The sequence below is a fragment of the Anabas testudineus genome, chromosome 8 (genome assembly GCF_900324465.2).
Source record: "Anabas testudineus chromosome 8, fAnaTes1.2, whole genome shotgun sequence".
NCBI lineage: Eukaryota > Metazoa > Chordata > Actinopteri > Anabantiformes > Anabantidae > Anabas > Anabas testudineus.
Window position 1 is genome coordinate 3,775,360 of NC_046617.1, and position 16,027 is coordinate 3,791,386.

The following is a 16,027-nucleotide window of genomic DNA, read 5'->3' on the forward strand; positions in this document are numbered from 1 at the left end:
TGTTGGTCACAGTCATAGAAATACTTACTCTCACAAAGTATTCACTTTCATATACTGCAGGATTTATTTTAGGTTATGTTCAATATGGTATGTCAACTTCTTTGAAGAGATGCACAATTTAACCATAATGTCAGATTTAAAAACTACTTACAGTATCTGCTTGGATTCATAAGTAAGTATATAACTCACTTACAGGCCAACAAACTGTGGTCAGGTAATACAAGATGCAGACAGACACCAGAATCCAGCTCAAAATATTTATTCACATCAACAGGTCAGAATGTTTGTTAAAAATGTCACAAAGAGGAAAAGGACAAAGCTGGAACATGTTAACATCCACCCTTCATATGACATTTCAAACAAACAGTAACTCCACTACAACATACGAGAACTTGAGTTGAACAGATCACATAGAAGATTATGTTGAGTGATTGAACTGGAGCAGAAGTCTGTGATGTTCAGACTCTGTTTAGCTCTTGCCACCATCCAGGGTGTGCTTGTCAAACAGGTACTCAGCCATCTTGTCCTTGTCGGCATCCATCTTGGTGAGGTTGGTGATGTAGTCGCCCAGTTTCTTGATCATCTCCACCTGTTCGTTCAGGTAGTGGCTCTCCAGGAAGTCACACAGCTGAGGACAAGAGGAGACAACACTTACTGTTTGTTTATGATACTAATGAATCTCTGATCTGAGCATTAAGACACTCTTCATCTAACTTACATGAGGGTCCTGGTGCTGAGTGGCCAGTTTGTGCAGGTCCAGCAGAGCCTGGTTGACGTTCTTCTCCAGCTGCAGGGCACACTGCATGGCCTCCAGTCCACTGCCCCACTCATTACGATCTGGTTTCTATGGAAGAACAAACATTTCATTACAGCAGACTGAAACCTCACCACATTAAACCTTGTGTAAACATTGTACTATGTTCTCATTCTTCAGTAATGCTACTTTTGCTCAATCTCTGTCAATTTTGAGGATTACCATTATTTGTTCAAATCAATAAATGCAGTCCAAATTTAGCATGTTGAATATAAACATTTGAGCTTTATTATTGGTAAAATAAAATGCTGTAACATTGAAGCTGTGGACTTTATTAATACACAGTATTGTAACTGATACAGTTTTTTTGTATCAGTTCTCCAGTCTGTACTGACCTTGACGTCCTGGAGGAAGATGCGTCCTCCTCTCTTGTTCTGGAAGGACAGCAGCTTCTCAGCGTGCTCCCTCTCTTCATGACTCTCATGCTTGAAGAAATGGGCGAAGCCTGGGAGGGCCACATCATCACGGGAGAAGTAAAAGCCCTGTGAGGGAACACAATGGGAAACAAGACAAAGACTCTCATCAACTCTCTAAGTGACTCACACAAAAACAAGTAGCAAGAAGACATTATCAACAGAAAGCATATTACACACATATTTGGCACATTTGTTCCCACCATGGAAGTGTAGGTGTAGGAGGCAAACAGCTCCATGTTGACCATCTTATTGATGGCGGCCTCGCAGTCGCGGTGGTAGTTCTGACGCACTTGGGACTCCATTACAGCTTCTAGTAGTGTTCAAAAGAACAGTTGCTTCCAAAAGACTGAGTAGCTGGAAAAAGCAAGTCGAAGGCAGAAGTTCCGTTCAATCACTGTTGAAGCAAGAACTCCTTTGTGTTTCTTCCCTGGTGTGAAACAGCAGAGCAGTCACCACCTGTGTTTATACCTCCCTGTTGAGTTGGTGAGAGATAACATGACTCTGCACATTTCAGCCAATCACTGAGCTCAGGTAACATGGGACTACATTAATTTATTCTGACGTGTTAACATCAGTCACTTGCAATGACAAAGCACTTCTGCAGGTTCTAGGGACAATTAACTTCATCTTATTGAAATGAAAATATCAGTATCAATACATAAGTTTTTAGTGTAATTTATATGTATATATATATATATAACAATGATCTGTGATGTAACCATATCTCTTTATATGTACATATACTAAACACATCAAAGGAAAACTGTTGACTATTTTAAATAATTACTCTGATGTTGAATTCATTACAATTCAATAAATCTTGTCCAAACTGTCTTTAATGTCTGAACACATGAAGGCAAAGACTTGCAGCTGTAGATGAGGAAGATCATGAAGTGACACTGCAAAAGAACAAGCAAACACTAAAAGGCTATAATAAACCACACTGAGATTTAGGTTTACTAAATTTAATCTTAGCTGAACCATCACTTCCATTCTCTCTTCCAGAGTAGCTTATCATTTCTTCTTTTCATCAAGGTTAATACTGAGTAATGAAACGTTAACATGTTACAGTGTTGGCCAGAGATGGTCAGTGCAGTCAGAAGATAGAAAACATCCCTGATATATTCCAGAAATCTCTGTAATATTTTAGATGACTACCTATAAAAAAACATTCTTCATAGAATGGATGAAAACAGGCTAAAAATCTTTCTAAAAATGTTGAATGTTTTATACAAATAGTTTTAGACCAGATCACTGGTTTCATGGAGACAGTTTTCAGCAAAGGTCCATGTAGACAAACATTTTTATTTGCATAACGGCGGGCTAACTCTGCTCTGTTTTATTTGTATCATGGTTCATATTAAAACACTTGTAAGTAGTGGAAAGTAACATTAGCTTGTCTCTAAGTAGGATACGTATATTAACTGGTAATATTTGTCAATGATGAATTCAGCTTGGTTTGTGTATTAAAAGCCTGTTCGTTTTGCAAAGTAACTTTATGCTGCTACAGTACAGTACAGTCCTGGATGCAGGAAATAAACTGTTATTTCGGTCAGTGTGGTTCGTGGATTCACAGCAAATTAAGACCACCTCACTGCATCAGGACACTCAGTTGGCAATGACCTCGTACTTGTCTGGTTGCTCACTCTGTGCACACAGGTCCTCTGGTGACAGGTCCGCAAAAACCTTCTCAAAGATGATCCATGATTTACATATCCTCTACTATGAGAGACAAACAAATAAGTAGTGGGTATTTTTAATCCTGATGCTGATTTAATGCAGTTAGCATAACATAACAATTCACTACAGTTACTACACAGCAATATATCAAAATTGTACTTACTGTTGAAAGAGCAGCAAGTGGATCACAGACTGTTGGAATTGACCCCTGCTTCAACCTCAGCTTTGACGCAAACCCAGCATTGAACAAACCATGGATTTTGCATAATAGGGAAACTTTAATGGTATTAACAGGTGATTGCTGGTGACAATTGTTTTAGTTGGTTTGTTTACAGCTCTCACAATGCTTCTGTCATCAGCTGGTGTTGGTTTACTTTACTGACCCGTTCTGTGGATGTTGCTCAGTGCACAAGTGGTTTGTTTCTTTTTCAAGACATTCCAATTGTAGTTTTGATTCTTCCCAATATTTATGCAATGCCTTAGATTGTTGTGTCACATTCAAAATTACTTGCTTTCCTCCAACAGACATGTTCATTTATCCTTTATACCAACAAATACACTTGTCACAGCTCAAATCCAAGACCAAACCTGGAGTAGTCAATGATAGCTAGTTATTATTTGAAAATCAATCTCACAGAGCAGACCTGGTTAATCACATGTTCATTCGAAGATGCTACTGTATGTTCTGTGTTCACATGGTAAAAATGCCATAATGTAACAGATTAGTATAAAGAACTGCACTGTTCAGATTTATTATCAGGGCACATTTCCTCTTGAGTCTGCTGATAATCAGCTTAAGCTGTCATGCATTTACTGTTTATTCCACAAACAAACTAGTAATCAGAACTTGATGCTTCAGCAAGATAAACAATTATCAATACAGCACAATGTGTGGCTTTACACAGTTTATATGACACATTATCATTTATTATTATTATTATTTTACTCATGACCCAGCACTTTATACTGCATCCTTACCTCCGTCTTCAGGCTGTGCTGTGCTATTTAACTCGTTTAGAGAGTCCAGAAAAAGAGCAGTATCATGTTCAACTGAAGATTGAGCTGACTCATTTTAGAGATTCATGAATCCAAAGATTTGGTGACCCAGCACTTTAGACAGCAACCTTACCTTTGTCTGTGCTTTGTCAGGATGAGGTTCAAATGAAGACTGTGCTGAGTCATTATAGTGACTCAGGAATCCAAAGATTTGACACTATCCCTTGTGCTATTTTGTTCTGTTTTCATCAGTGCAGCAGTAAGAGGGAGGAGGCTCGTGACCAAGGAAACTTCTGACTGGGATCAGGTGGCAGTCCTCTGAGTTTACCTCACTGCTCTGCTGGATGGAAGAATAACAAAGTAACCAAATACCTGATATGATTTACTGAAATTTCATTTTAGTTTCATTTAGTTTTTATTTATATAGCACCAAATCACAACCAAGATCATATCAAGGCACTTTACAGTGTAAGGCTTCAGGAGGGAGAGGAGAGGAGGGAGAAGAGAGGAGAGGATCTTGGTGTATTAATAGACTAATCTATAGCAGCAGGGAAGAGATGGTCCAGAGTCAGCTTAGCCAGAGCTCTAACTATAGGCTTTTGAAAAAAGGAAGTTTTTATAAACTCTAATTGCATAGAAATGGAAATGTATAGAGTGTTTCCTAATAATATTTCCGAAGGGATTTACAAATAAATTCAAAAGAATCTGTCCAAGCACAGAACCCTGTGGAACTCCAAAACTAACTTTTGTGTGCATGGAAGGCTCCTCATTAACATGCACAACTGTCACGAGCTGGATGAAGGACTCCATGACCAGAGATAAAACAGAGTACAGGAAGAGTTTTCAAGGTTTTTGTTAACAACAAGGGTACAAGGGAATAAGTCAGATGGATACTTGTAGTAAACTTGTCAGTGCAGAATGAGTGTGGAGATCTGGGTGAGCCGAAAGTAGTTAGTGATAGGAAGTGGTGGTGTGACATCACAGCCAATATGGCCGACCAACAGAGAGCACGTGGACCAGATGGAGACAGTGAATGCCGGGAATTGGCAGCTGGCAACAGTGTAATGAGTCCAGGAGAGTGATAACAGGTTTGCAGAAGTATGATGGGGGAAACAGTCCAAATCCAAATACAGATTATGATGACAAAATCCAAAGTTCAATACACAGTGTGCTAATAAAGCCCGGTGATAGGTACAGGGTCAGAACAACAATAAATCCAGCAGGCTATGGTCAGGGGCAATCCAGGTCATACACAGCAGGGTCAGTCAGTGAGGGGAATCAGGTAGAGACTGGGTAGAAGGGGTGCAGGTCCAGGAAGGGGAAACAGGAAGGAGCAGGAACAGGTCCAGTACTGTGAGCAAGGGAAGGAGGACAAGGAGAACACAGAGCAGGAGGGAAAAACTCTTAGTTCCAGTGGGTCAGGCAAGAAGGCAAGGTCCAGCGCAGGCAGAGTCCATTTATCAATAAATGTCAGTCCAAATGAAACGCTGGATAGGTCTACTCAAGGATTGAGGTCAGACTATCTGACAGGGGAGGAAGGTGAGCAGGTCTGTATATGTAGTCCAGGGGGAAACCAGGTGCAGCCAATCAGGTAAGTGAGGGTAATTAGGCTGGGAGGAAGGAACAGGAAGTTGTCCAAACAAGGGCTTGGGGGAAAGACAGGCAGCAAGGAGGCTGGGATAGTGACACAAACTGCAATCTATGTGATAAATAAGACAAAAACACGTCTATTGCTGTTTCTTTGATCTCATTGATATGTTCCAGTGTGTGTAATAAAATGTCTATCTATATTCTAATATAGATATAGTCTATCTATAGTGTTGAATGCAGCACTAACAAGGCGAATACAGAGAGAAGTCAGGTGTCTGATACTAAGAGAAGATTGTTAGTGACTTAAAATAGTGCTGTTTCTGTACTATAATGAACTTCTAATCTTGACTGGAAAGGTGGTCATTGCTTTAACTTTTCGTGGATTTTAGAGATAATAGGTAGATCGGATATTGGTCTATAATTGGTCAAGAGAAGGTGAAAATGTTTTAACCAGAATGTGTTCTGTGTTCTGTTTCTATACTATGGCTATAAAATATATTATTGAAATAATGAATGTGATAATGGCTGTAAAATGATAATTTATTCAGGTTTTTATTTTAGCAATTTTTCCTAGACTTTCTTTTCCTTTTAATTACTCAATAGAACCATGAAGGTCTTTAATTTTCTTAAGGCTGTCCATCCAATTATTAACAAATTTCAGTTTGAATTGATATGGGCTAACCATCCATTTGGTCTATAGTCATGCTACTAAAATAAGTTTTAGTTTAAGTTTTGTTTCTGACAGAACAGTATTGAATTATTTGTCTATTTAAGATATTAACCTTCATATAGATGTAATTTTTGCTGATCCTTAATATGGTTTCGCATATGAATCTCTACATATAACTTACCAGACTAATTTACTATTTAAAAGTTCCATGCTTGCACGATTTAAAGGCAAAATAATAATTGATTGGTTTCATGATGGAGTGTCTATACATCCCTTCTGTACTGAGTTAGAGCAGGTTATAATAGATGCAGGCAGACAAAAAAATCCAGCTCAAAATATTTATTAAGATTAAAAGATCAGAATGTTTGTTAAAAATGTCACAAAGAGGAAAAGGACAAAGCTGGAACATGTTAACATCCACCCTTCATATGACATTTCAAACAAACAGTAACTCCACTACAACATACGAGAACTTTAGTTGAACAGATCACATAGAAGATTATGTTGAGTGATTGAACTGGAGCAGAAGTCTGTGATGTTCAGACTCTGTTTAGCTCTTGCCACCATCCAGGGTGTGCTTGTCAAACAGGTACTCAGCCATCTTGTCCTTGTCAGCATCCATCTTGGTGAGGTTGGTGATGTGGTCGCCCAGTTTCTTGATCATCTCCACCTGTTCGTTCAGGTAGTGGCTCTCCAGGAAGTCACACAGCTGAGGACAAGAGGAGACAACACTTACTGGTTTGTTTATGATACTAATGAATCTCTGATCTGAGCATTAAGACACTCTTCATCTAACTTACATGAGGGTCCTGATGGTCAGAGGCCAGTTTGTGCAGGTCCAGCAGAGCCTGGTTGACGTTCTTCTCCAGCTGCAGGGCACACTGCATGGCCTCCAGTCCACTGCCCCACTCATTACGATCTGGTTTCTATGGTAGAACAAAGATTTAATTACAGCAGACTGAAACCTCACTATATTCAACTTTGTTGACAAACCGTGTTCTCAATCAATGCTGGTCTCCATCACTTCTCAGTGGGTCAAATGGGAGAAAACATGTGGCACAACACTGCATATTAATCCCAGGTTCCTCTGACCCAAGCCACTGACATGTCATAACAGCCCAGTTCTCCAGTCTGTACTGACCTTGACGTCCTGGAGGAAGATGCGTCCTCCTCTCTTGTTCTGGAAGGACAGCAGCTTCTCAGCGTGCTCCCTCTCTTCATGACTCTCTTCCTTGAAGAAATGGGCGAAGCCTGGGAGGGCCACATCATCACGGCAGAAGTAAAAGCCCTGTGAGGGGACACAAGCGGTGACAATACAAAAATTTTACTAGAAAAAGTCATCATTGTTATTTGGTGAAATAAAAATACAAACACTGTGACAAACAGAGATACACTGTTAGCACATCTGTAATGACATTTCAGAGTCTAGTTGGTTTAGACACAGACAAATCATAAAATAGATGATATGAGAATATACTACAAAGTGCACACAACACATACATTTATTGCATACTGCTACAAGTAGCAGATAAAGTGTCGTTGTTCTCACCATGGAAGTGTAGGTGTAGGAGGCAAACAGCTCCATGTTGACCATCCTGTTGATGGCGCCCTCGCAGTCGCGATGGTAGTTCTGACGCACTTGGGACTCCATTTCAGCTGGTGTTTTGCCTTTTTTTTACATAATTGGACAAAAATAGAGCTTTTAGTAGTGTTCAAGTAGAAAAAGGTTCAGTAGTAGAGTAGCTGGAAAAAGCAGGTCGAAGGTAGAAGTTCCGTTCAATCACTGTTGAAGCAAGAACTCCTTTGTGTTTCTTCCCTCGTGTGAAACAGCAGAGGAGTCACCACCTGTGTTTATACCTCCCTGTTGAGTTGGTGAGAGATAACATGACTCTGCACATTTCAGCCAATCACCAAGCTCAGGTAACATGGGACTACATTAATTTATTCTGATTTATTAACATTAGTCATCTGCAATGACAAAGCACTTCTGCAGGTTCTAGGGACAACTAACTTAATCTTATAGGAATGAAAATATTAAGATTTTTTTGTTTAATTTATATATATGTGGAGAAATGATCTAGGAAGGTGCCATGTTTTTTGTTAAGCACAAACTTTAGTTTTTAATCTTTAGTTTTTAAATACTCCAACAAACACAGTAAAACCTAAATACATGTAATAAAATGTCCAAATTTATTCATTATTCACTACAATTCATGGAATAAATCTTGTCCAAACAGTTTTTTCCAGATTCAAAAAACTTTGATAATCCCAGAGGGAAATTGTTTTGCTTTGTTACAGTTGTTCTCAACACAGACAGAAAGAAAGGGAACCACAACCAGAAAAGATCCACACCAACATAAATACAGAATAAAACTCAACATAAATACAGAATAACATCAATACAGAAAACTCAATATAAATACAGAATTTGTGAGATGAATGAGAATAGATGAATTAAATGGGTCAATCATTGTAGTCCAGGGTTGAACAACAACAGATATATGACAAACAATTGTCAGTACCCCCACCCCTTACAGAGGAGGGAGGAGTTGTAAAGATTGATGGTGCACGTTTGTGGTGGGTGGGAGGGATTTTCCAGGATTGAGAGGAGTTTGGACAGCATCCTCCAGTCAGCTACAACATGTAGGGGGTCCAGCTCCACCCCCAGAACAGAGCCAGCCCTCCTGATCAGTTTGTTTAGTCTGAAGATGGTTCAGTCCACACCAGTCCACAAAATGTTCCACCTCTCCCTGGTACTTTGTGACGTCTCCACCCTGAATACATCCTACAACTGCAGAGTCATCAGAGAACTTCTGGAGATGCAAGGACTCTGAGTTGTACCTGAAGTCTGAGGTGTACAGGGTGAAGAGAAATGAAGACAGAACTGTCCCCTGTGGAGCACCTGTGCTACAGATCAGTGTCAGACACAGTCCTGCAGGCAGACGTACTGTGGGTGGTTGGTGAGGTAGTCCATGTTCCACGAAGTCAGGGGAGAGTCAATGAGACACAAGACTTGCAGCTGTAGATGAGGAAGATCATGAAGTGACACTGCAAAAGAACAGCAATCAATGACTTTATGTAAGTTGGTGCACAGGTGTCGCTGGTGTTCGACTCTTTTCATTATCATCTACTGTAGCAAACAGAGGTCAGCTGGTTCTAAAAGACTTTAATAGTCCACAGATCAGACCATACCATCAAATAAAAGCTGAAATTCTAAACTAAAATATGATCTACAAAAGTATAAATCCTAATGATCAGAATATAGCTATGTGGGCAGGTGTTCTCAACGTGAGACATGCAGCCAGTAAGTAGGAGGGTTTAACAAAGATTAGCTTAGAAAGATAAACAGTTGGGCTACACTGAGAGATCTACACACCACAAATATATAAGATGAGAATCTAAATCTGCACATTTCAGATTTACTATCACACATTTTCCTCTTGAGTCTGCAGAAAATCAGCATAAGCTGTCGTGCATGGACAGTTTACTCCACAAACAAATCGGATGCTTCTGCAAGATAAACACTTGTCATTACAGCACATTATACTTTAATTGACCCCCACATTAGGCAGTGGGGGGTCATCAGGTTGTGTGCTTCAGGATGAAGTTCAACTGTAGATTGAGTTGAGTCATTATAATTACTCAGGAATCAGTGCAGCAGTGGGAAACGAGGAGGCTTGTGACCAAGGAAATGTCTGACTGGGATCATGGAGCAGTCCTCTGAGTTTACCTCACTGCTCTGCTGGATGGAAGAATAACAAAGGAACTAAATGACCTGATATGATTTACAGTAAATTGCATGTTTTAACCAGAATGTGTCCTGTCCCATAACGGAACTGCATATATTTTGTACATATGTATCTGTGTATGTTAAATTAATGTTAAATTAATATTGAGGCTTACAGCTGACTGCTGTTAGAGGTGCAGAGTGCAGGCTGTAGATAAAACATGGATCATGTTGGGATGTGTGGCTGATCAATAATAGGCTACTGATTAACTCCTGCATTGGCACAGTTATTTAGGAGTGAAGCTCTGTCTGTTTACACTGCTGTCATCATTATGGGTTTCTGCATAATAGGAAAAGAACCTGGTATCAGTAATAAGTGAGTGATGATGATGTGAATATGATAACGATCTATTTAGATTTCTAATATATTATTTTAAGATAACTGTGGTCAGGTAATAAAAGATGCAGACAGACACCAGAATCCAGCTCAAAATATTTATTCACATCAACAGGTCAGAATGTTTGTTAAAAATGTCACAAAGAGGAAAAGGACAAAGCTGGAACATGCTAACATCCACCCTTCATATGACATTTCAAACAAACAGTAACTCCACTACAACATACGAGAACTTGAGTTGAACAGATCACATAGAAGATTATGTTGAGTGATTGAACTGGAGCAGAAGTCTGTGATGTTCAGACTCTGTTTAGCTCTTGCCACCATCCAGGGTGTGCTTGTCAAACAGGTACTCAGCCATCTTGTTCTTGTTGGCATCCATCTTGGTGAGGTTGGTGATGTAGTCGCCCAGTTTCTTGATCATCTCCACCTGTTCGTTCAGGTAGTGGCTCTCCAGGAAGTCACACAGCTGAGGACAAGAGGAGACAACACTTACTGGTTTGTTTATGATACTAATGAATCTCTGATCTGAGCATTAAGACACTCTTCATCTAACTTACATGAGGGTCCTGGTGCTGAGTGGCCAGTTTGTGCAGGTCCAGCAGAGCCTGGTTGACGTTCTTCTCCAGCTGCAGGGCACACTGCATGGCCTCCAGTCCACTGCCCCACTCATCACGATCTGGTTTCTATGGAAGAACAAACATTTCATTACAGCAGACTGAAACCTAACAACATTAAACCTTGTGTAAACATTGTACTATGTTCTCATTCTTCAGTAATGCTACTTTCGCTTAATCTCTGTCTCGTCAATTTTAAAGAATTACCATTATTTGTTAGCCAACAAAGAAATCAATGAATACAGTCCCAATTGAGCTTTATTAATACACAGTATTCTAACTGATACAGTTTCTTTGTATCAGTTCTCCAGTCTGTACTGACCTTGACATCCTGGAGGAAGACGCGTCCTCCTCTCTTGTTCTGGAAGGACAGCAGCTTCTCAGCGTGCTCCCTCTCTTCATGACTCTCTTCCTTGAAGAAATGGGCGAAGCCTGGGAGGGCCACATCATCACGGGAGAAGTAAAAGCCCTGGGACATAATGGAAAACAAGACAAAGACTCTCATCAACTCTCTAAGTGACTCACACAAAAACAAGTAGCAAGAAGACATTATCAACAGAAAGCTTTTACACACATATTTGGCACATTTGTTCTCACCATGGAAGTGTAGGTGTAGGAGGCAAACAGCTCCATGTTGACCATCTTATTGATGGCGGCCTCGCAGTCGCGGTGGTAGTTCTGACGCACTTGGGACTCCATTTCAGCTTCTAGTAGTGTTCAAAAGAACAGTTGCTTCCAAAAGACTGAGTAGCTGGAAAAAGCAGGTCGAAGGCAGAAGTTCCGTTCAATCGCTGTTGAAGCAAGAACTCCTTTGTGTTTCTTCCCTGGTGTGAAACAGCAGAGGAGTCACCACCTGTGTTTATACCTCCCTGTTGAATTGGTCAGAGATAACATGACTCTGCACATTTCAGCCAATCACTGAGCTCAGGTAACATGGGACTACATTAATTTATTCTGACGTGTTAACATCAGTCACTTGCAATGACAAAGCACTTCTGCAGGTTCTAGGGACAACTAACTTCATCTTATTGAAATGAAAATATCAGTATCAATATATAAGTTTTTAGTGTAATTTATATGTATATATATATATATATAACAATGATCTGTGATGTATGATGATAATAACCCACATTAAGATTTAGGTTTACTAAATTTAATCTTACCAGAACCATTACTTTCTTTTCTTTTAATCAAGGTTATACTGAGTAATGAAACACTAACACGTTACAGTGTTGGCCAGAGATGGTCAGTGCAGTCAGAAGATAGAAAACATCCCTGATATATTCCAGAAGTCTCTGTAATATTTTAGATGACTACCTATAAAAAAACATTCTTCATAGAGTTGATGAAAACAGGCTATGTTACAAAGTGCTTCACAAGAGAGACAAAAACACATGATGCCCAACAAGATCAACTTGAGCAAGCACTAGGCAAACAGTGGAGAGGAAAAACTCCCCCTAGGGAAAGAAACCTCCAGCAAAACCAGGCTCAAGTTAAACGGCTATCTGCCTCAACCGTTTGGGGTGCAGGAAACAGTAATACAAATAAAACTGTAATACAAACACAACTCACAACAACTACCGCATCGGTCCTTGGGGAGACCAGTTCCAACGTAAAGACATTGTAATCTAATGGAGAGTCTTCCCAAAGACAGATTTGTTTTAGTTTAAAGAAGATCACAAAAGGCTCGCCGGTAGAGGTATGTTTTAAGGAGAGATTTAAAAGATGTTACTGAGTCAGCTGATCTTATTTCCTCGGGTAAGTTGTTCCAGAGTTTGGGGGCTCTAACTGAAAAGTCTCTGTCACCTCTAGTTGTCATTCTGACATCAGGGACATACAGAAGATTTCTACCAGAGGATCTCAGGCTACGTACTAAAATAGCTGGGGGAAAGGCAATGTAGAGCTTTAAAAGTTAATATTAAAATCTTAAAATCAATCCTAAAACATACTGGCAGCCAGTGTAGGGAAGCTAATACAGGAGTGATGTGATCGTATTTTCTTTTTCTAGTTAAGAGGCTTGCAGCTGAGTTCTGAACAATCTGGAGCCGATTAATAGATTTCTGGCTGAGACAGGTGAACAGACTGTTGCAATAGTCAAGGCGTGAGGAAATAAATGCGTGTAAGATTACTTCAGTGTCATGAAATGATAGAATTGAATGTATTTTGGAAATATTTCTAAGGTGATAAAAACATGCCTGGACAAGCTTTGTGACATGATGCTCAAAGTTAAGTTTACTATCAAACCAAACACCAAGACTTTTTGCAGTGGGCTTAGAATTATCTAAGAGAGAATCTGTGCAGGGCAGAATGTGTTTGGCTACACGTTGTGGACTGATGACAACTATTTCTGTTTTGTCAGAATTCAGCTGCAGGAAATTTTGAGCCATCCAGCTTTTAATCTCATTTATATAGTGATGTAAGAAACTCAGTCCTCCATGATCAGAGATCTTACAGCTGAGTGTCATCAGCATAGCAATGAAAAGAAACACAGTGTTTACAAATAATATGTCCCAAAGGGAGCAAAGAGAACAAGATTGGCCCCAGCATTCAACCTTGTGGGACACCGTACTTTACTGGAGAAAAAGACGACTTGTAGTTATTCAAGGTAACACAAGACGATCTGTTGGACAGTTATGAAGAGAACCAGTCCAGTGCAGTGCCTTCTATTCCAGCCCAGTGCTTTAGCCGGTCTAACAAAATTTGGTGGTCTACTTCATCAAAAGCAGCATTAAGATCAAGGAGGACAAGAATAGAGCACATACCAGCATCAGAGGCAAACAGAATGTCATTAGTTAACTTCAGTAGGGCGGTCTCTGTGCTGTGATGTTTGCGAAAAACCAGATTGAAATTCGTCAAAAATGTTATAGTTGTCTGCAGCTAGAAATAAGTGTTTAGACACGTAGTTTTCTAAAATCTTTGATATGAAGGGTAGTTTGGAGATTGGTCTGTAGGTTTCAGGGGATGAGGGATCTAGACCAGGTTCCTCAAAAGATTTTGCACACATGTACTTTTAAAATAATCTGGCACAATCCCAGTGGACAGAGAAGTATTGAAAATAATCAGGAGAGAGGGAGCAAGCGACGGTTTCATTTTAGAGACAGTTTGTAGTAGCTCAAATAAGGTCATGGGAGGAAACCTGCTTAAAGTGCATTCTCTAAAAGGGTGTGAAACTATGACTGGTGAGGAGTTGGGGATAACAGAAGCTCTGATTGATTCTATTTTAGTATCAGCGTATTCAGTATTAGTATTTGAGTATCAGCATCCTTCTTGTTGCCCTGGTAACAGAGGTCCTTAGATACACTGGATACAGTGACTGAGCAAGAGCAATTGTTTCAGCTGAACTCAGACCTAGAAGATCACTGGTTTCATGGAGACAGTTTTCAGTAGAGGTCAATGCAGACGTACAAACCTTTCTATCAGGATGTTCTGAAAAGTCAGTAAACAAGTTTGTGTAAATAACTGTGCTAAGTTTAGCATGTGGCTAATGTTAGTGGACTGATTCTGTTAGCTAATTGGTTGGTAATACTATAGTAACTAAGTAGAAGAAAATGCCAGTCGCAAATGCTAACTGCAGACAGCCAGCACTGTCATGCAGTTAGCATAACATGGTAATTTACTTCAGTTACTACACAGCAATATCTGAAAAATGTTGTGACTTTTGCAGGAGTAGGGAGTGGATCACGGACTGTCAGAATTGATCCTTTCTTCAACCCCAGTTTTGATGCAAACCCAGCGTTGAACGCACCCTCATTGTCGAAGCTGTTGAAAATGTAGTGGTGTCCACAGACATACAAAACCTTTGGCAGTCTTTCTGGCACCAGTCCATTTACAATAAAAGTAACCCACAGGTCCCTCCTCTCTTGCTCTGAGGGTAAATTAAAAAGACTTAAGTGTGGGTTGGCACATACAACAACTGAGCACTTTTTCACTGAGAACGATAGCTGTGCCATGTTGATGCTATGGCAGTGACTGAGTGCAATGGCAGTAATCCAGTTTTGAGAAAATCCCAGGCAGTCATTGGACAGAGCATGAATTCTTCTTGACGTCAGGAAGGTGAAGGATTTGGATCGAACTAAACAGCAAATTGTGCAAATACACTTGTCACAGCTCAAATCCAAGACCAAACCTGGAGTAATCATTTAGAGCTAGTTATTATTTGAAAATCAATCTCACAGCGCACACCTGGTTAATCACATGTTCACTCGAAGATGCTACTGTATGTTCTGTGTTCACATGGTATAAACACCACAAAGTAACAGTTTTGTAAAAAAAAAAAGAAATGCACTGTTCAGATTTATTATCAGGGCACATTTTCCTCTTGAGTCTGCTGCTATTTATTCCACAAACAAACTAGAAATCAGAACTTGATGCTTCAGCAAGATAAACAATTATCAATACAGCACAATGTGTGGCTGTAAACAGTTTATATGACACATTATATTTTACTCATGACCCAGCACTATATACAGCATCCTTACCTCCGTCTTCAGGCTGTGCTGTGCTATTTAACTCGTTTATAGAGTCCAGAAAAAGAGCAGTATCATGTTCAACTGAAGATTGAGCTGACTCATTTTAGAGATTCATGAATCCAAAGATTTGGTGACCCAGAACTTAAGACAGCAACCTTACCTTTGTCTGTGCTTTGTCAGGATGAGGTTCAACTGAAGACTGTGCTGAGTCATTATAGTGACTCAGGAATCCAAAGATTTGACACTATCCCTTGTGCTATTTTGTTCTGTTTTCATCAGTGCAGCAGTAAGAGGGAGGAGGCTCGTGACCAAGGAAACTTCTGACTGGGATCAGGTGGCAGTCCTCTGAGTTTACCTCACTGCTCTCCTGGATGGAAGAATAACAAAGTAACCAAATACCTGATATGATTTACTGAAATTTCATTTTAGTTTAATTAAGTTTTCCTTTATATAGCACCAAATCACAACCAAGATCATATCAAGTCACTTTATAGTTTAGGGCTTGAGGAGAGGAGAGGATCTTGGTGTATCAGTAGACTAATCTATAGCAGCAGCTAAGGGATGGTCCAGAGTCACCTGAGCCATCTCTAACTATAGACTTTTGAAAAAAGGAAAATTCTATATTTGGAACCTCTAGGAGGGGAATCT

General features: G+C 39.8%; 3 protein-coding genes across 3 annotated transcripts; all 3 read right to left on the reverse strand.

Moving 5' to 3' along the window:
* Window positions 1-371: 371 nt before the first annotated feature.
* LOC113153840 (ferritin, middle subunit-like) lies at window positions 372-1,559 on the reverse strand. The gene is made up of 4 exons (XM_026347708.1): window positions 1,431-1,559; window positions 1,150-1,296; window positions 719-844; window positions 372-628 (listed from the first exon to the last, which is right to left on the reverse strand). The coding sequence occupies exons 1-4, from the start codon at window positions 1,530-1,532 to the stop codon at window positions 470-472; spliced, it is 534 nt and encodes a 177-aa protein (XP_026203493.1). The 5' UTR covers window positions 1,533-1,559; the 3' UTR covers window positions 372-469.
* Window positions 1,560-6,512: 4,953 nt separating this feature from the next.
* On the reverse strand, window positions 6,513-7,839 carry LOC113153857 (ferritin, middle subunit-like). Its single transcript, XM_026347731.1, has 4 exons — window positions 7,716-7,839; window positions 7,308-7,454; window positions 6,967-7,092; window positions 6,513-6,875 (listed from the first exon to the last, which is right to left on the reverse strand). The coding sequence occupies exons 1-4, from the start codon at window positions 7,815-7,817 to the stop codon at window positions 6,717-6,719; spliced, it is 534 nt and encodes a 177-aa protein (XP_026203516.1). The 5' UTR covers window positions 7,818-7,839; the 3' UTR covers window positions 6,513-6,716.
* A 2,630-nt stretch (window positions 7,840-10,469) lies between these two features.
* Window positions 10,470-11,727, reverse strand: LOC113153903 (ferritin, middle subunit-like). The gene is made up of 4 exons (XM_026347797.1): window positions 11,505-11,727; window positions 11,230-11,376; window positions 10,851-10,976; window positions 10,470-10,759 (listed from the first exon to the last, which is right to left on the reverse strand). The coding sequence occupies exons 1-4, from the start codon at window positions 11,604-11,606 to the stop codon at window positions 10,601-10,603; spliced, it is 534 nt and encodes a 177-aa protein (XP_026203582.1). The 5' UTR covers window positions 11,607-11,727; the 3' UTR covers window positions 10,470-10,600.
* Window positions 11,728-16,027: the final 4,300 nt, after the last annotated feature.